Here is a 20,400-nt window from a genome sequence, read left to right as displayed (position 1 = left end):
GAACCTTTGACAGGGACTGGCATGCTCTCAGGCAATACTCTAAAGTGTATGTCTTAGGGTAGGTAGATGTAGGAAGGGGATAAGAGGTTGAGTTCTGAGGCTTAAGGCTCTCAGAACCCTCCTTATATATTCAACAGAGAAGGGGAAGAGTAATTACATGTACAAACATAACAACAAAGATAAGGTCACATGACCAGAGATAAGAAAGACGTGATCACATGACCTTTAGTCATGTGATTAGATTACATAATAAGTGCTCAGCACCTAAATAGCATAAAGATGCATATATCCATAAATCTTCATGAAAATAGCGCATATATTCACTATTCCTTTGACTTAGTGGATTCTAAGGTGGTCACACCTCTAGGGCATGACAGCTTCAAGGTTGTCTGGGATGTTGTCCTTTGTGGACAGAAGCTCCTTCACCTTCCAGTGGAGGCTGCGTGTGAACTGGGCTATGTATGCCTCCTCATTCCAATCTAGTTCTGCAATTAGGTTGCAGAATTTGGTGACATACTCCGCCATTGAGGCAGTCTGGGTGAGGGCAGCTATTTTGCATGCTGCAGCTTGTTTGGCATTGGGATTGGCAAATGCCTCCTTGAAGTGGACTGTCAGCCCTGGAATAGTGGTAGGGGCATTCCCTTCTCCCTTGATAATGTTGCCTATGAGCGGGAGAGCCCAATCAGCTGCCTTGTCCTCCATGTGATAGAGGATCCATACAACCATCTGCTCATCCTTGTCAAACTAGTTGCAGTGTAAGGCCCCCCATAGCAACATACAATCAAGCCATTGAACAGCCTTATGCGCCCTGGTGTTGCCCTTAAAGGGGTCAGGTAGCTCCATTTTGGGATGTTTTGTATTGGAGCTTGAGTCAAAGGGGGTAAGGGCCCTCAAATCCCTAGGCATGCTGCAAGGCTCTTTTTTGATTTGCCTGCAGGGTTCTTCTGGCCAGGGTTCCTCTTCCTTGGAGTTGTAGACAAACCCTGGTCTTCTGAGGGGTTTGAAAGGGGCTTTGTGCCCAGGCCTAACCATTCCTGGAGTTTTGGTTTGACCTCCTTGCTGTCCTGGGGGGGGTTGAAGGCCCAGCTGTTGTGCTAGGCTTTCCTTGATCCTTATCCAAGACAAAGTTGTTGGTCTCCCTGCATAGGGCAATGAGCTGGGTGATGACTTTGCCCTGGGACTTGACTTGGTCCTGCAGGGCCCCAACTTGGGTGGATAAGGCTTGGATAGCCTTGAGGAGAGCAACAGGTGTTGGCTCTGGTTCCATTCTGGGCAAGTCTCATGGAGAGGGAGATGCACTGCAAGAGGGTGGTTGGGAATGGGTTGGAACTGAGCAATAGGAGGAGTGGCTTGAGGGATGTGAGTAGGGGTGAGGGACACCAGAGTGTGTGGAGGGAATATTGGAGATGGCATGGGGGAAGTGTGCCTGTGACAGGACTTATGAGCAGTTTTTCTGCAGAGTGTGTACGCTAAGTCCCTGCATTGTACACCTAGCATTGGACTACCCCTACAACAAATCAGCAGATCTGGTCAATTGTGATATGAGCAGGTTATTAGCAAGTGGGTGGTTCAGCTGTCTGGGATTGCTATCTGCTGAGTTCCAGCAAAACTTGTGGTATGCAGGGGATCAGGACTTGTCTGCCTTGTAGCAATTTGGTACTACATGGGGGTGGTGGACTGTGGATTATTCTGTCCCCAAAGTGGCCCCAATCATGTGTGTTTCCCTTGTGCTAGTACAGGGAGCCTTCTCCTTGTTGAATCAAGCCTACAAAAGTCAATTTTACAATGTTGTACACCAACTGTAAGGTTGGGTACTTGCTAGTGGTGGGCACTTGAGGCCGTACTACTACAGACAAAGCTTATGTAATCTAACTTATCTGGGCTATACTACTGCTATGCTAAATTGCTTAAGGCAACTACTAACTATCTACTGTTGGCAATGGGGCCTTTGGCCTGGAGGTGTGGTGAGTTAAATAAGGGGTAAGTGTCTTCTGCTACTGGGGGCCAGCTACTTAGCTGGCTGGGTACCTCCTCTAATGGATAAGAGACAAGGTAAAATCAACTTGGGGGTTCCAAGTGATTTTCCTGCTGTATATATAGAGACAAAAGGAACATATGTACATGGTCAATGTGCATGAGAAAAGAAGAGTCTGTATGAAATAAAAAGCATGCTGCAGGCTGCGCAGAAGTGTGGATTTCTCCTAAGCGCCCTTGGCACAGCATCTTGGCATGGCATCTTGGCATTTATAAGCACCAGGATCACGTGATCAAAAAGGTAAAGATATAAGTTCGTAAAAAATACTAAAAAATAGAGAAAATTTGGGAGATTCTGGTGGTATGTTTCAAGAGGGTGTAACAGTGACTAAGGGTATGTATACTTAAGGTCTCTGGGATAGTATCTTAGGTAAAGGGGTTACCTGACTAATGTACAGGATTTATAGGATCTGCCTAAGTATAGGACTTATATATGCTTAAGTAAGACTTAAGACTTATGGAGTGTACCTAAAATATATCTAGGATTTATGAGATATTGTAGATAAAGCTATCTACAATATAGGAGTATGGTTGATTGAAACACTATCACTCAATCACAACAATCCTTACAGTATTGTTGCACTATCCTCAATGTTGAACTCAACAACTGTGACAGTCAAGGGGCACAGGGTTGCAATAAGTACACTAATAGGTTACCCCGTGTCTGTTGGGACTGGCCTATGGTCTTAGTGCACCAAATAACCTCCTATGCTGTTTACAGTGAGTCAATCACTAAAGTCAATGCACAGATAAGCTGTTAAAGGCTTGTGTGTATATGTCAATATATAAGAGTGGATAAATGGATGCATTAGAAGCGTCTTCACAGGGTCCTTTTATACCCCAAGAAGGTGCACAAACAAATATATACATGATTGATACCAAGAGGGGGTACAGGGGATACATGTGGCAACTGAAACACTTAGGAGAGCCAATACTTTGGTACATAGTAAACAAGCAACAGATCCTAATAATTGCCCCAAGGCAGTATTTACCTGTGTGGGTCCTTGGATGTCCCAAGGATAAGTGTTTCATCCTTGGAGTAAACAGTCCCAAAGGTAGGATACCACTGTACTGGGTACTTACAGTAAATAGGGCATAACTCCGCCAAATGTTGTCCGTTTTGGGAGTTTGACCCAGCGTTCTGGAGCGCACAAACAGGCGCACCCAAGCGCAAGCAATTCAGCAGTGTGGGATGCCCGGGTGATGGAGAAAAGGCGCATTTAGTGCATTGGCGCTTAAGCGCTGATTAAGCGCTGGAGCACTTGCCTATGCAACAGGGGGGACCCTGAATATTTCTGTGTGTAGCCACAAGATAGAATCTTAACTAATAAATACCACAAACAGGAGAAATATTACTTATTACTGTTTATCTACTCAGCTGAATTTATATATATTTAAATGAGTGAGAAAACAGCATATATGCAAAAGATATTGCATATTAAGGGTATTCCTGAGGTTTATAGGTTTTGCAAAGGTTGCAATTGGATAGAGGGACCTTGAAAACCCTAGTTTGCATCTTTATCTCATTTTATTTACTGTAAGATTACTAGGGTAATTAATAAAATAAGTACAGATTATTGAAGAAATGTCATATCCATAACAGTTTACCTGTATTCCCACATGGCCACAAGTGCCAGCTGCCTTGATGCCCCTTAAGGATGTCTAGGACACTGTGACCCTTGTATTTAGTAAAAATACATACCATTCATTGCTACAGCCAAAGCTTCCTTGTCATCAACTTTGGTTGTGACAGCTGCACCAGGCTCATCTGGTGGGTTTCATGCTTCCAATCCTATAGCTTGGAACCTTACCATATGCCTTCAAATGGTTTGTGTTGTAGACACACTTAATACCAGGGGTTTTAATCCCATTTTTGTCAGAGCTAACAACTATCACAAGGTAAACTTAACTAGCTAACAGCCCAGAAGGACTTAAGTATGGGCTAGTAGGATCCAACAGAGCTCAAGGCAACTGCCAGATAAGGGGTTGGACAAGATCAATATAGTAAGAGTGCACTATGCTATAAAGATAGCTGGGCAATCAACCTTTGACAGGGACTGGTATGCTCTCAGGCAATACTCTTAAGTGTATGTCTTAGGGTAGTAGTGTGGGATGGGGATAAGAGGTTGAGTTCTGAGGCATAAGGCTCTCAGAACCCTCCTTATATTCAACAGGAAGGAGGAATAGTATATACAGTAACAAGCACAAAAACAAAGATAAGGTCACATGACCAAAGATAACAAAAGCATGATCACATGACTGAAGGTCATGTGATTGTATTACATAATAAGCACTCAGTGCCTAATCTAACATAAAGTGCATTTATCCATAAACCTTCAGGAGAATGGTGCATATATTCACATTTTCTTTGACTTAGTGGATTGCAATGTGGTCACACCTCTAGGGCATGACAATTTTCTCAATTTTAAACAAAGGCAAACAGACAAGTTTTTCAATCACATGACTTTGGTGCTTATGTCATATCCTAAGTGCCTTGCCACATCCCCCTCCCTGCTTAGTCAGTAGACATAGCCACCTCCACCTTGATGACATGTAGGTGACACATATGCATGAATAAGGCTGCAGTTGGAGCAGGGTTCTTATTTGATATGGTAGTGGACATAGTATATTTGTAATTAGTTCACCCTTGGAATAAATAAGGAGGCCAACCAACCATGGTAACACCCAGGTTGATTACCTCTTGTTGCATCCCCCTTTGTACACAGTAGAGCTGTAACACAGGTACCTGTGTGGAACCTGTGTTGCAGTTTGCTTGACAGGGATGCAATCAACTTGCATGCGCAGTAGCTTATTCAAGCACCCTCAACAAGGGCTATTGATTGAGCTATTGTGCACATGGGACAGAGCCAAACTGTGGGCTGTAGCAAGCAACATGGGTTGGGCACAGGTACCTGTGTTACACCTCTAGTACCCAGGACCTTAGGTCTGGGTTCCACTAAGTAGTCACATTGTTACCACTGCCTTAACCAGCTTTCTCACTGAAGTTACATAGTTTGCCATTGCCCTTACAGCCTTGGTCATTGTAGTTAGGTAGTTAGGTGCCATAGGATAGTCTTCACCACCTTAAGCAGTATCTACTTGTACACACCCAGCCACAAGTGCCATCCCCCTTGGCATCCAGACAATGTCTAGGACAGTTTGTGGATGATGCATTTTTCTGCAACAAGGACATTTTCACAAAGACTTTCTGCTGAAGGCATGGTGGTAGCAGCTTGGTAGAGTGAGCAAACACTCAGCTAAGGTTGTTGGTTGCATCAACTGTCAATCAGGGCCAACAGTTGTCATTGTGTTTCCAAGTCTAACACTGCAGTGCATCATGTGGCCTTGACTTGCAACCCAACCATCCCCTCACACCTTTCAGAGCTTGAAGAATCCCCTTATGCATAAGCCAACTATTGTCAGGCTTGGCCACCTACCTGCAAGTTCTGCTTGCATCTTGGTGCCCCAGCTCTCATCTCCACAGTCCATGCTGGATCCCTCATTGCCACTGGTCTCTGACAATACTCATGTATACACATATTTATATATTTGTTTTATACCAATGATATCTTAATGGACACACAAAGCCACCAAAGCCTAAGTCTTGAGTTAATATAAGTATTGTTAAAATCAATGTTGGAGGGTGTGGCTTCAATCCATATAAGCCAAAAATAAATTATTGATGAGTTTGCTGCTCCCAAGCCACTAGAGTATTGTTTGAGGCAACACCAGACAGCTTCTTCAGGGTCTTCCTTTTGCTTAAAAGTCCTTTTTGGGAAACATTTGGACCAACTTGCACACTTGCACTTGTTGTCAACTTTGCTTTCTTGCTACCTCTTGCTACCTCTTTTTCACTGCACCATGCCTGCTACTCTACCTGCTGAAAAGGCTGCTCAGATCAAGAATCTTCATGAGCAGCAAGCCACTCTCAAGAGGATGATTATTAGTACATTGTTGCAACTACCATACATGTACTGCTCCTTGTTAAATACCAAAATTCCTACAGGTATTGGTGGTGGGCCCAAGGCAGCAGCATCTTTGTCAGATCCACTAGGTATGTCAGATTCAAAGTTTGCTGCAGGTTCACTTGTCTTTGGCTCACTGTTGACCTATTATATTAGCACATACTGTGCCAATCCTAGGATTTCAGAACTTCCCAAATCCATATAAATTGTGTGGATTCAACCTGCAGATGCTTTGTGGATTAAACAACAACAGCTGGGATATTTATCAGGTACAATTCATCTTTGGTGTAACCCCAAGTATGTATGTTTGTTGATTCATGTTTACTACAGGACAAGCTCAATGCTATTGCAACCAAGCAAGGTGTTGATTTACAGTTTAGTATCACCAAGCAGCCCATCCTGCAATGTGTCACCAACACTGTTAACAAGGTAAGCACCACAATAGGTGCAGTAAATCATTTTAATTCAATCATGTTACCTATTTTGGAAAAGATGGTCAAATTACGCCCCAAGATACAGCAGAAGATTTCAGATCCTGATTGGTTAATCAGGCAAATGCTCCAAGGCATGCTGAAAGCCTCAAGGGAGAAACATAATAACTGGGTAACTGGCAAAAGTTAGTACCCTGCTGTTCATGGACACATTTCAAACTTATTAATGCATTTATTCCTTAGGGTGCACCCAAAAGCCAAAGACCACCAAGGACAACAAACACAAAGGCCAAGTCAAGGGCAAGAACAAGCATGAGAGCAAGGCCAAGGGTGAGGAGAAGGATGAAGACAAAAACAAGGACAAAGGCAAGAGAGACAAGAAAGCAGACAAGGGGAAAGGAAAGGAAGTGCAAGAGCCAGATGATGAGTCAAAAGATGTTGAGGTAAGGTTATTTCAGCTGTATATGTTTATTGCTCACTCCTCAATCAATGATTTAGATGACCAATGTGGGTGACATTCTGGCTCCAGACATGCCACAAGCCTCCACTGGTGGAAGCTTTAGCAAGGATACTGATAGTGATCAACACAAGGGTCAACCCCTATTCTCTAACACCAATACACTTGATTGCACTCCAGTACCTCCCATCTGTCCACACCCCTGAATGAAGGAACAACCTCTTGCAGAAATGCTCCATACTGCTAGGGATTGGTTGTTACCAGTGCCAACCCTGTTTAACTCAGGCTGTTTTGGCCTCAGAAATGACAATGGTAACAAAGAGGGGACTACCACAATGCCAACCAAATTGTGGCATATTGTAAGTCACTATTCACATTGATTCAATTACAACTTTATTGACAAACCACTTCCTTCTAATGTGAAGGCTGATCAGCATGCAAAGAATGCCCAGGTCTCATTCAACACCAGCAATTCAGACAAAGCTGAAACTTACAGGCAGACTCCCAAGCCACCAAACCTCACCAAGAAGGCTCAGGGTTCTGCTCAGGTTAGCAACAACCATGATCAGACTCCAGCACATGAAGAGCCTAGAGCTAGGACTCCCATCAAGATACATTCAATCACAAGCTCATTTAAATCAATTTCTCATCTGGTCTGACACTTTTATTAATCTAAGCATTCAACCAGGCCCAGCCCTGCTCCCAAGGTTACTAATTCCAAGCCAGACTCTGGCAATTGACACAAAAATACACCCGCGGTTACCACCACTCAAACTATGAATACAAACCCGGCAGGTAGTAAGAAGCGCAAGGCAAGTGAAGACAACACCATGCCCAATGCACTGGCGCCAAAGAAAGGAAAGGCAACCATAGTAAGTTTTACTTCAATTTGGAGCTATGTTCATCTCATCATCCCTCTTGCCGCATAGACTACCTCCCAGATGCCAGCTCAAACCTTCCTTGCCAAAAACTTCAAGACAGTGAGTATATTCATATGTAGGCACTACAGTGTGGTCTAAATTTGCGTTGTAATTTCTCTTAGTCCATGCCAGCGGCCTCTCCAATCTCCCGTTTGACCCAATCTCAACTACCCAAACCACCAACTGCTAGCTCTAAGCCACCCGCTGCTAGCTCCAGTGCACTACCCCTGCCCTCAGCAGCATCAAAATCGAGGTCCAAGAGCAGGAAAGCCGCTGCGCTGAGGGCCGCCTCCACACAAGCCACTAACAAGGGAGCAAGGAAAGTGGCAGCGCAAGCAAGGGTACGTGTAGTGTTTTAGACCTATCTTGGCTAGATATTGAAGTGTTATCTAAAACAATTTGCATAGGCCAAAAATTAGTCAAAGGAACGCGCGCAGCGTAAGTAATATAACCAACTTGTTAATCAAATTGGTATGGTACAAATTCCCATCTATCTTGCTACCTTCCAGCGTCTTTTTTGTCCCCCCCCCCAATTGATTCATAGTATTTTGACGTTTTGCCTTTTTCTTATCCGCTTTACATCAAGTTCTAATACGGCTACTTTCTTGAATGTATGCTGCGTAATGACGGTTCTCCGTCAGCGCATTAGGCGCTATAATAATTATAATATATTGTTATATTCCAAACTCCGCCGCTGCCCACCAGCGCCCGCAACGCTGCAATAATTAAACAACAGAATCTAAGCTGCTACCCTAAAGTGTTGTATACGCAATTTTCCGCGCTTTGAACACTGTCCTACAGCTTCCCAGGGTGCAGCGCTTCCGTTGCAGCCAGTCGACGAAGCGCTCTGGGGAAGTGGATCCAACGCGCCTGAGGCACTAGAGCGGACAAAATCCGCTGTGACAGCAGATGGCCAGCTGCCGGCAGTGTTGGTAAATCCCAATGGGAACGTGGTTGGGCACTGGGATTACGTAAACGGGGCATGGGATGGGATGGTTGGGAAGCAATGGGAATGTCACGTGATACATTTGCCAAACATAGTACCGTGAGCGCCCGGGAAGTTGGACACATTTTGAAAGTTGCTGACGTCCAGGAGCAGCAACAGACTGGTAACTCATTCTAATAGCAAATTTATATACTTATGGGCACATTCTTCAACGTGCAAGTTGTTTTATTTAATTAGATTCAATATCAGCAGAATAATACCTAAATTATGTTTAGCCCGGACAGAATGTCCGGATACGGGGAAGTTGGACACGTGACCGGCCTCGATTCATCTGACTTGAGGCGTGAAAAAGTGAGTCTTACATACAGATATACCCCCCTTTGTGTTACAAATGAATGAAAAAAGCCAATTCGGAAAGATTGGGACACCTGAGTAGCAAGAAAACACCATAGATCTGGCAATTGAGGGTGAAAAAAGGGGGGCTTGGTCTCCAAGCAGCTGCTTCAAAATGCGGCACTCCTAAATTGGCACATAAAGACTAATTGAAGATTCAACAGGAACACCACATAACACGTGAGCAGGAGCAAGCATTGAGTCTCCCAGAGGAAACAGAGGTGATTATGCTTTGTAACAAAATGGAGCGGCGTACCAACAATGATTGACAAGAAGTGGTTGAATGAACCTTTATATTCAACACTGAATCAAGTACGGAAGCGCTCAAAAAAGGCCTGTGAGATATAATTCTGATTTTCGAGGGAGCAGAACCTCAAATAATCATACAACATGAAAAGGAGCAAAACAGAGAAGCAAACCCGGAAGCACGTGCTATGAACCTTGAAGGGGTTAATTTGGACGTGCGTGAGTGTATTTCCAAGCAGATATCGAAGAAATTTGTGAGAATTAACAAGCATATATACCCAGGTAGCATCAGCTCAAGGGAGAGGACACGGACAAGGTCATTGGGCCGGAATTTCTGGAGGAAAAGGTTTGCTTGGTGAGCGTGGGTACTTTTCTATGGTTCAGCGCCTTACTTATCAAATTCTGACCAATGAATATTCTACTAGAGCCCTTGGAAGAGGGGGAGGAGGTCTGAGATGATAATTGCTACGTTTTCCTATTTTTATATTATTCAATTCACTTCAGAAACACATAGAAATGCCCTTAGTCTATTTACTCAGGTGTATACATGCATTTGTAGCTCGAGTTTTTGTTGTTTGAGTCAAAAACGGCAAATGTCCGACTTCACGGGTGTGTCCGACTTCCCGGGCGCTTACGGTATATACACATATTGGAATTAAATACAACAATGTAAAACGAACAATTATGCGGCCGAATCGTCAATTTGTAGGGTTTGTTGCACGTCCCGAGTGACCAGCCCGTAGAGCTCAAGCTCTGCTTTGAGATTGTCCAATCCGTTGGACTTGAAAACATCCAGTCCGTGCGCTTTGGACCCGGTACTACGGGAGTAATCAAATAGATCACGTAGTGAGATGGGAGACTGAGTCCCAAAGAACAATCAAACCTTTTTCGGGAGCGTATTGGTGGGTGGTGTGGAGTTTGTTGTGCAAGAGTCTTTGAACTCATTGTCTAATGGGTCTTTGTCATTGAGTACATCTTGACGAAGTTGCATTGCAAGTGAGCGCACACTAGAGGTGGCTAAACCCTCCTCGGTTATATCGACGTCAGCAATTGACTCTGCAAGTTTGTCGGGCTGGTTATTGGCCCTTGAAATCACTGAGTCAAGGGCTGGAGAGCCAAATTGACGCTTCAGCCTTGAGCGCGTCTGTCCTTCATCTGCGTGCTTGCGTTTGAGGTCCATACGCACAACTGCAGTGTCAAATACCTTCTGGTATCCCAGTTGATTGCGCCGTTTTGTGTGGATGTGTCCCATCTTGCTGAATAGTTGCTTGCAGCCAGCCAAGTTAGCAACAATCAACAAAATGTGTATTGCTAAGTGAGCTAGCTGATGACGTCCAGAATTTGGTGTTTCATAGGCAAGCAGGCCCAACCAGACATTGATCATGTTGAGGGGCTTACCCTAAGTACACGCAAGAACTTAGTAAGAAATTGTATGGGGCTCAATAATGATTATTATGTACTTACCGCTTGCTTGTGCATTGCCCGCTGCTCTTTGTAATCCCATCAATTGGGGTGAAACTCGCTTTGAGAGTCGTAATAGTCAAGAAACGCTTTGTATAATTCGAGGTCATTTTCCTTACGAAAGACTCGTTGGAACACGCGCTTGACAACGCCATAGAGCGCAGACCAATTCAGTAAGGTGTTTTGTCAGCTAAATAGGCAAGCTCAAATGAAAGGGTTGAGGAAGACAGCCAGAATGAAGGGATCCTGGTCTGCCTTACCCCAGCGATGCTCTAAGCTCTCCAACACACACTCCCGAACCTTTGGATTGAACCCAAGGTGCAAAAATGTGTAATACAACCGCCCAAGTTCGACCAGAATATGATCCAGCCTAGTAGTTGCGGCCTGAGAGACATTTGCAGCGATTGCAAGTGGCTCTAGGTATAGCTTGAGCCTACAAGAAAAGGAGGTTAAGAATACATCTTAGCAGATTCAATTAATTTATGTGCTTACTTGCCCAATCTATGCCAAAATTCAGGATCATCAATGTTCTTCAAGACAGTGTTGGCTTGCTCAATTGTCTCAGGGGAGCGTCCCGCACTTGCCCAAAACTCCTCAGGGTTACGTGCGGCAATGGCACAAAGTGATTGGGACTCAGACAGTAGGCTGCGGAACAAAAGGAAGTGAGAAGTCCATTGAGTGAGAACAGGGAGAGTGAGACTACAAGGCTTCCTGCCATCCCGCGCCTGCTCCTGATGGAAGAGTCCAAGTAAATAAGAGTGATTGAGCATCCACTTAATGATATCAATTGCGGCATCTGCTGTATCAACAAGCCGTGAGGTTAGGCCCATGATATCGCCAACTATAAGGTTAATCTATTGCCAAGTTTATCAGACCCCAACTGAATGCATACACAAGCCATATGTGCATACCTGGTGTGCCCAACAGTCAAAAACCAAAATATGAGGGCGTAAGCAATGGAGTCGGACTTGCATGGCTCGTGAGTTGCCTCCCGCATCAGACACCCAGGCAATGATACGGACATTGTGCTCCTTCTCAGCACTGTCTATATCATTGAGTACCAGCTTCAAGTGGTTGTTGGCTGTCTTGTGTTGCGCTGATAGATTGTGCACTTGAACAGTATAAGTCTAAAGTTTGTGTGTTAGTTGGTTGACAGTAGTGGCAGTTAGGCTAGCATACCTTGTAATCAACAGAGAGCATAGACGCAATTAATGCGTTCCGTTTAATGTTCTTCCATCCATCACTCATACCTGTAGCTAACCAACCCAAAATTGCCTCATGCATAGAGGAATTTGCAGCCTCAAGTTGAGTTTGAAGAATTGGCCCTGACAGCTTATGTCAATCGGGCAACATTGCATTTGGTAGCCACTTCTGAAAGAACTTATGGGTTTCCGGTGCATTGATAGCATGCCAGGCAAACCCATTTGCAACCCACAGTTTACAGAGATCGGAATTAAACTCTGTCTGTTGCTCCTTTGACAGCAAGTGGTAAATTGTGGGGAGGGCTGGGTACGGCAATGTCTTGCTATTGTTTCCGCGATCTGGGGTTGATCCTGTGGACCAAGGAATTAAGGCAGCTGAGGAGCAAGTACGCGCACGTTCTGAGGCCAGCCTATCCTTAGCCTCAGGGGATACAAGTTCACAGCTATGTATATGCGCTTCAAACGCTTCTCTACAACTGGGGATAGGGCAAACAAGTGAGATGGCTAGTAATCAACATGAGTATAACCAAAATATCCAAGTATCAAAAGAACTTACCCCAATGAAGGTGTTCAGTTTGTGGTCAAACTTTGGAGATGATACCATGCTCCAGTGCCTGTTGATCTTCCTGTTCCATAGTGCTGGTACATAATGCAATACATCCACAACACCAAGCGTTCAAGTAGCTACCACCATTGTAGTTGTCCTTGTTGCCAGCCAATTTGAGGTCATGTGGTTGGGTTTGGAAGTACTGCCAGTGCCAGAGTGGTGCCGGCATTGTTGTAGGAGGTAAAAGGTGAATGGGAGTTATCTTGGAACTTGGATCCTGACAATTACTTATGTATGCGCGCTGATGCGCCTTGGTTGTTCAAGAATCGCGTAGAAACTAACATATATGGTAATTCTCTGACTAAAGCGATACTTGGAGCAGTGGGATTGACTTGGGTTTTGTTTGGCTGATGCGGACTCGGGCTTTGTCAGCTTTCGGCAAAAGTTCGCCGAGCGCTCAGAGATTGGCTCCCATATGGTATCCCATGGTGAACACTTATGTAATCCCTATTCCCTCCCAGCACTTTCCAATACTGTTTGCCATGGGAATGGGATTTACCAACACTGCGACTGGGTCTCTTACAACTTACCAACTCGATTATAGCAAATAAAATATCCTAGAATTCACTAGTAAGTACATGACATTTCTATAGAAGGTATATGGCCCAGGTACTCATGTTTACGCGCAACCCTCATTACCGAGTTCGTGGATATCGAGCCGAAAGATCAGATTTTTTGTGCTTCTGACGTTCATGCTACTCAATCCAGTGATCTTCGACAGACATCAGTGGCTTATCTTCCCCGTTCCTTCACACATCACTACTATCCGTCAGGCATGGCCCACTCGACCTGCTAGTTCTGTTCGAGTCTTAATGCCCCAAATCATCCGGTGCCGCCCAGTTGCGCGTCCAATCTCCCAGCGCCCGTATCTAGAGCCGGACGACTGCCTCTATTGATGGGTCTCGCGACAACCGGAGCACTGAAGCTCGAGTACCACTTTTATGCTCTCATGAAATCCATGTATTCCATTCCAACCACACTTGACTTCCTAGCAGTCATAACACATGCCCGCACACAAATCGCAGTACCCTTTGTAAGCCATCAGTTCCTCGGTCTGCCTTGTAGCTACTTGTTACATACCATCCAAAACATCGGCCCCGGATTTGCTAGTTTTGACATGACCCCTGAGATCCTGATTGTGCTTGATCTGGGATGTCGAATGCGAGCACAGAAGTGGTCAGTACCCATGACCGGTTCGGAGATCAACATAACTTTTACCGTGGTGTAATTCCGAGGCATGAGACCCGACCCGTTGACGGGCATGCCTTCTCAGAGTTGCATCCTGAAATGGCGTATGTCGATAAGTGTTTGAATAGCACAAAACAGAACGCCGCTCTGCTGACGATGTACGCACCAGCTGTAGAATACATCAACAACAATCAAGACTGGAGCGCATGCTTGAGCAAATGGCTCTATGTACTCACCCGCTAGGAGGGCAAGACGTATGTTAGTCAAATGCTATCTCGACGTAGTCAAGGTAATATACACACAGCCTAACATAATGAATGCAGGTCCTCGATCCATCAACGTACTCCAACGAGGAATGCAGGGTATACGAACCTTCTATAATAGATATGCCCAATCCTCAATTTGTGAGCACAAATTTGCTGTCAAGAGGAAATAAGTCCGTACCGCCTGAAAGTGCACATTTGGGTATCGATCAAGTTTGTTAACACCTATTCTACCAGATTGCTGCCGGATTTGTACCTTCTGGGGGATGAGATACAAGGTTCAGTCAGCACGAGTCACTTGACTAAAACTAATGTCGTGTACGCACATACTGAAACATTGAACGAGAATATTCCGACCGATCAACGGGTGTCCTCTGTAGCTATTGTGAATGGTAAATACAAACATACCCACTAGAAGAGAAGGCAGACCAAAGCAGTAGCAATAAGTTCTCATGAGAGATTGATAACTGTGATGAACTCACTGGCTAACATTAATTAAAGACACCAAGCCGCGGAAGTAAGTACACGTTGCCACTCGAAAGTGAATGTACAACGTACACTCTATAAGCAAAAAGGATGTCAAAAAATTAGTAAGTACTCGTACCCCCAATGAGATATATACGCACTCGCTGCGTAAACTCATACTGATGACCAGAGTGCAAGTAAGAAAGAAGAAAAGACTGACTATCTTATATGGCAGATATAAAGCCGTAAGTTTGTAGAATGGATGGACATTGTGCACATACCCACTGAGGTATGGAACGATACAGCGTGTAGTCAGTGCATACTCATCCTCGACACCAGCCTCATACGCACATACTAATATACCGAACAGCACGCAGTGTGTGGTCAGTGCATATCTATCCTTGACACTAGCCCCATACGCACACCCTGATATACCGAAAAGTACCCAGTGTGTGGTTGGTGTATATCTATCCTCGACACCAGCCCCATACTCACCCGCTAATATACCGAAGAGCATGTAGTGTGTGATCAGTGAACATCCATCGTCGACACCAGCCCCATACTCACTTCCTAACATACCGAAGCAGCAGTGTGTGGTCAGTGTATATCCTTCCTCGACACCAACCCCGTACGCACCCGCTAACATACCAAACAGCACCCAGTTTGTGGTCAATGCATATTCATCCTCCACATCAGCTCCATACGCACCGTCTAATATACCGAACAGCAGGCAGTGTGTGGTCAGTCCACATCCATGCTGGAAACCAGCCCCATACGCACAAACTAACATACCAAACAGAAGGCAGTGTGTGGTCAGTGCATATCCATCATCGACACGAACCCCATACGCACCCGCTAACATACCGAACAACACGCAGTGTGTGGTCAGTGCATATCCATCCTCGACACCAGCCCCATACGCACCGCCTGATATACCAAACAGCACGCAGTGTGCGGTCAGTGCACATCCATCCTCGACACCAGCTCCTTACGCACCGGCTAGCATACCGAAGAGCACGCAGTATGTGGTCAGTGCATATCCATCCTCGAAACCAGCCCCATACGCACATCCTGATATATCGAACAGCAGGCAGTGGGTGGTCAGTGCATATCCAACCTCGACACCAGCCCCATACGCACATACTGATATACCGAACAGCACGCAGTGTGTGGTCAGTGCATATCTATCCTTGACACTAGCCCCATACGCACACCCTGATATACCAAAGAGCACGCAGTGTGTGGTCAGTGCATATCCATCCTCGACACCAGCCCCATACGCACCAACTGATATACCGAACAGCAAGCAGTGTGTGGTCAGTGCATATCTATCCTCGACACCAGCCCCATACGCACCCGCTAACATACCAAAGAGCATGCAGTGTGTAGTCAGTGCATATCTATCCTCGACACCGGACCCATACGCACATCCTGATATGCCAAACAGCACGCAGTGTGTGGTCAGTGCATATCCATCCTCGACACCAGCCCCATACGCACATACTGATATACCAAACAGCAGGCAGTGTGTAGTCAGTGCATATCCATCCTTGACACCAGCCCCATACGCACCCGCTGACATACCGAACAGCACGCAGTGTGTGGTCAGTGCATATCTATCCTCGACACCAGCCCCATACGCACCCACTGATATACCGAACAGCACGCAGTGTATAGTCAGTGTATATCCATCCTTGACACCAGCCCCACACGCACCCGCTAACATACCGAAGAGCACGCAGTATGTGATCAGTGCATATCTATCCTTGACACCAGCCCCATACGCACATCCTGACATACCAAAGAGCACGCGGTATCTGGTCAATGTATATCCATCCTCAACACCAGCCCCATACGCACCCGCTAACATAACGAACAGCAGGCAGTGTGTGGTCAGTGCATATCCTTTCTCGACACCAGCCCCATACACACCCACTGATATACCGAAGAGCACGCAGTGTGTAGTCAGTGCATATCTATCCTCGACACCAGACCCATACGCACATCCTGACACACCAAACAGCAGGCAGTGTGTGGTCAGTGCATATCCATCCTCAACTCTAGCCCCATACGCACCCACTGGTATACCAAAGAGTACGCAGTGTGTGGTCAGTGCACATCCATCCTCGACACCAGCCCCGTACGCACCCGCTAATATACCGAAGAGCATGCAGTGTGTGGTCAGTGCATATCTATCCTCGACACAAGCCCCATACCCACCGACTGATATACCAAACAGCGCGCAGTTCTTCATTAGTAAGATCTCATCCTCGACACTAGCCCCATACACACCGGCTAATAAACCGAACAGCAGGCAGTGTGTGGTCAGTGCATATCCATCCTCAACTCTAGCCCCATACGCACCCACTGATATACCAAAGAGTACGCAGTGTGTGGTCAGTGCACATCCATCCTCAACACCAGCTCCATACGCACTGACTGATATACCAAACAGCGCGCAGTTCATCATTAGTAAAATCTCATTCTCGACACTAGCTCCATACGCACATCCTGATATACCAAACAGCACGCAGTGTGTGGTCAGTGCATATCCATCCTCGACACTAGCCCCATACGCACCCGCTGACATACCGAACAGTGCGCAATGTGTGGTCAGCGTATATCCATCCTCGACACCAGCCCCATACGCACCAGCTAACATACCAAACAGCAGGCAGTGTGTGGTCAGTGCATATCTATCCCCGACACCAGCCCCATACGCACCAGCTAACATACCAAACAGCAGGCAGTGTGTGGTTAGTGCATATCCATCCTCGACACCAGCCCCACACGCACCCGCTAACATACCGAAGAGCATGCAGTATGTGATCAGTGCATATCTATCCTCGACACCAGCCCCATACGCACATCCTGATATACCGAACAGCACGCAGTGTGTGGTCAGTGCATATCTATCCTCGACACCAGCCCCATACGCACCGGCTAATATACCGAACAGCACGTAGTGTGTGGTCAGTGTATATCCATTTTCCACACCAGCCCCATACGTACCGCCTGATATACCGAACAGCAGTGTGCGGTCAGTGCATATCCATCCTCGACACCAGCCCCATACGCACATCCTGACATACCGAACAGCACGCAGTGTATGGTCAGTGCACATCCATCCTCGACACCAGCTCCATACGCACCCACTAATATACCGGATAGCACGCAGTGTGTGGTCAGTGCACATTCATCCTCGACACCAGCCCCGTACGCACATTCTAATATACCGAACAGCACGCAGTGTGTGGTCAGTGCATATCTATCCTCGACACCAGCCCCATACGCACCAGCTAATAAACCCAACAGCACGCGGTGTGTTGTCAGTGCATATCCATCATCGACACCAGACCCATACGCACTGGCTAATATACCGAACAGTAGGCAGTATGTGGTCAGTGCACATCCATCATCGACACCAGCCCCATACGCACCGGCTAATATACCGAACAGCAGGCAGTGTGTGGTCAGTCCACATTCATCCTCGACACCAGCCCATACGCACCCGCTAACATACCGAAGAGCACGCAGTGTGTGGTCAGTGCATATTTATCCTCAACACCAGCCCCATACGCACCAGCTAATAAACCGAACAGCGCGCAGTTCATCATTAGTAAAATCTCATTCTCGACATTAGCCCCATACGTACCTTCTAAGATACCGCACGTCACGTAGTCCACCCTCAATATACATCCGTTTTCGACATCAGCATCATACTCACCGGCTAAGATACCAATTGGCACCCAGTTTCTTGTCAGCCCTCGTAGCCTATCCCTATTTTTCCGGTACGCACAGGCTTGGTTTCACCAGGTATCAATCGTGACATCGTTAGCGAGCACCTCTACCGAGCAGATAGTCTGCCCTAACCTTCTGAAATGGGACATAGGTGTACAAAGATTATCTCAGCATGCTTTCTCCCTAGAAACATCCTTCACTCACTGTCTAGACCCGAGGCTCCGATTGGTTTTCCATATCATCCAAGCGATTCAGGGCCATGGCGTACGTACCTCCTTGGTTTCAACAGTTAGCGTCCCCTTCTTTCACCCTTCACTCAGTAACCAAACCATGAATTCACGCACCAACTACTCATATACAGTAACCCGAACCTCATCAGCTCTCACTCAAGTTGTTCAAATTCACACTTGGATACGTACTGCCTGTTCCGTTGATGAGTATAACATCGATCCTACGTGTGACCATTAGCCAATTCTCAAGTCATTGTACATGGCACTCATACTTACTCTAGAAGTGATCTTAATTTGCTCACTCTCTGCCCATTGATGCACTACATAAGACCCCGCTTTCTTCGAAAAAAGGTCACTTACCTCCTATTGACATGGCATGCGTTTAGCTCTGGTGGCACCCGCCTCGTTTCTGTCGCACAAGTAAGCCATACAGATTTGGTTACGAGACAATTTCGTGCTCACACATACAGGCAGCCCCAAAGCGGATACCACCACGTTGGGCTTCAAGTACTTACTTCCTGCACACTATCCATACCCATGAGCCTATTGTGTTCAGATGAGCTGAGCAAATTACTAACGCTAGCATAACATGCAGCCCATTCACATTAGCCGACCTGCGTTTAGCGAGGCGCACAGCACACTCACAGATCATCCTGTTTCTCTCTGGTCAGAATTCGGTGAACGTACAGCCTAACAAACGGGCCATAAGTGCTGTCAAATATGTCGTGTCGTCAGCCTTGGGTATGGTAGACCTACCAACTACCATATTTGTCGTTGCGGCTTATACGTCAATAGAGGTACGAATAAGGTGCTAGTAGACGCGATATATACCTTCTATAATAGTTCGTATATTAGTCCTTTGCCTCATCTGGGCTCTTACACGTTTACCATCTGTAAACGATGTGGGAAATGATGTCACACTCATATGGACCCAGGAGACTACTGACCTTCTGTTGAGTTTGAGACTTGGGTTAGTAACAACACTACAGTCGCGCACCTGAACGCACAATATATATATTGATATGCGGTCCCGGCCTAAGGTCATAACTTCCAATGCCGTTTTATCTGTACATACCCACTACTCGAGCTTTATCATACCGCGCTTAGATACGTCAGTTAACATGTACTCACATCCTGTTTCCAAACAGGGCTTAGCCTCTTTTGTATCCAGGTACAATACCCCACTCACCCTCTGTTGAAGCGTTCGCGGCAACCATCATCAGCACCAACATCCTATTTGGCAAGTTGCACACGAACCGCCTATCCACATTTTAGCTTACTTTACTCCTAACATGAACAGCATGAGAGTTTGGTACGCACTTGCTGGGTGGGTTTATCGATTCGTCAATCGAACTGTAAATCCGGATCTCTATGCTGATGTCCTACTCACTTCCTATATAGGCGTATCATTTTATTATTTTATCAGAACCACAGCCTCTTGCATCGAACTCGGTCTTACATCCTTCAAAGTGTGCGAGGATTACAATCAGGCTCAACAGATCGAAGTGGCTGAGACCCTTATATGAGTCATACCTTTGCCTTTGATTCCTGCATATGTCAGACACAGCCAAAGCAATGCGATAATAGTATCATTGTATATGGTTATCAGCGTTTCTCAGTGAGTATGAAGCAGATCCTTGAGACAGCGTACCATTTCTAATTTCTTATGTATGAGTTTTATGATATTTCTTGAAGACCTCAACCGCGATCTGCGCAGGTGTTAGTTATGGGGAGCTATCGACTCACTAGCGAGTGATAGAACAAAGAACGAAGACTCGAGAGGGCAGGGATATAAATCCCTGTAACGCAGAGGCTCGTACCTACCTCAAGGCGACCTCAAGGCAATCACAA

The 20,400-nt window shown here is 45.9% G+C and overlaps 4 protein-coding genes across 4 annotated transcripts; 2 read left to right on the top strand and 2 right to left on the bottom strand.

Moving 5' to 3' along the window:
* Nucleotides 1–363: 363 nt before the first annotated feature.
* On the bottom strand, nucleotides 364–1,413 carry RhiXN_10427 (Retrotransposon-derived protein PEG10; the record flags this gene model as incomplete). The annotated part of the gene is made up of 2 exons (XM_043330243.1): nucleotides 364–744; nucleotides 796–1,413. 2 exons carry the CDS (start codon nucleotides 1,411–1,413, stop codon nucleotides 364–366), a joined length of 999 nt encoding a protein of 332 aa, XP_043184340.1.
* Nucleotides 1,414–5,895: 4,482 nt separating this feature from the next.
* RhiXN_10426 (uncharacterized protein) lies at nucleotides 5,896–7,093 on the top strand (the record flags this gene model as incomplete). Its single annotated transcript, XM_043330242.1, has 6 exons — nucleotides 5,896–6,088; nucleotides 6,156–6,268; nucleotides 6,330–6,428; nucleotides 6,492–6,615; nucleotides 6,674–6,873; nucleotides 6,929–7,093. 6 exons carry the CDS (start codon nucleotides 5,896–5,898, stop codon nucleotides 7,091–7,093), a joined length of 894 nt encoding a protein of 297 aa, XP_043184339.1.
* A 570-nt stretch (nucleotides 7,094–7,663) lies between these two features.
* Nucleotides 7,664–8,856, top strand: RhiXN_10425 (uncharacterized protein; the record flags this gene model as incomplete). The annotated part of the gene is made up of 5 exons (XM_043330241.1): nucleotides 7,664–7,759; nucleotides 7,817–7,867; nucleotides 7,930–8,148; nucleotides 8,227–8,245; nucleotides 8,609–8,856. 5 exons carry the CDS (start codon nucleotides 7,664–7,666, stop codon nucleotides 8,854–8,856), a joined length of 633 nt encoding a protein of 210 aa, XP_043184338.1.
* A 1,218-nt stretch (nucleotides 8,857–10,074) lies between these two features.
* RhiXN_10424 (uncharacterized protein) lies at nucleotides 10,075–18,410 on the bottom strand (the record flags this gene model as incomplete). The annotated part of the gene is made up of 24 exons (XM_043330240.1): nucleotides 10,075–10,251; nucleotides 10,276–10,659; nucleotides 11,154–11,286; nucleotides 11,346–11,707; nucleotides 11,765–11,980; nucleotides 12,033–12,178; nucleotides 14,864–14,932; nucleotides 15,002–15,076; nucleotides 15,146–15,289; nucleotides 15,371–15,505; nucleotides 15,575–15,721; nucleotides 15,791–15,937; nucleotides 16,007–16,225; nucleotides 16,295–16,513; nucleotides 16,583–16,729; nucleotides 16,799–16,873; nucleotides 16,943–17,017; nucleotides 17,087–17,233; nucleotides 17,303–17,377; nucleotides 17,447–17,593; nucleotides 17,659–18,021; nucleotides 18,090–18,164; nucleotides 18,234–18,300; nucleotides 18,378–18,410. 24 exons carry the CDS (start codon nucleotides 18,408–18,410, stop codon nucleotides 10,075–10,077), a joined length of 3,777 nt encoding a protein of 1,258 aa, XP_043184337.1.
* Nucleotides 18,411–20,400: the final 1,990 nt, after the last annotated feature.

The sequence above is a fragment of the Rhizoctonia solani genome, chromosome 11 (assembly GCF_016906535.1).
Source record: "Rhizoctonia solani chromosome 11, complete sequence".
Taxonomy (NCBI): domain Eukaryota; kingdom Fungi; phylum Basidiomycota; class Agaricomycetes; order Cantharellales; family Ceratobasidiaceae; genus Rhizoctonia; species Rhizoctonia solani.
Note: the sequence above shows the minus strand (reverse complement) of the source record. Positions and strands in the feature narration are given on the sequence as shown.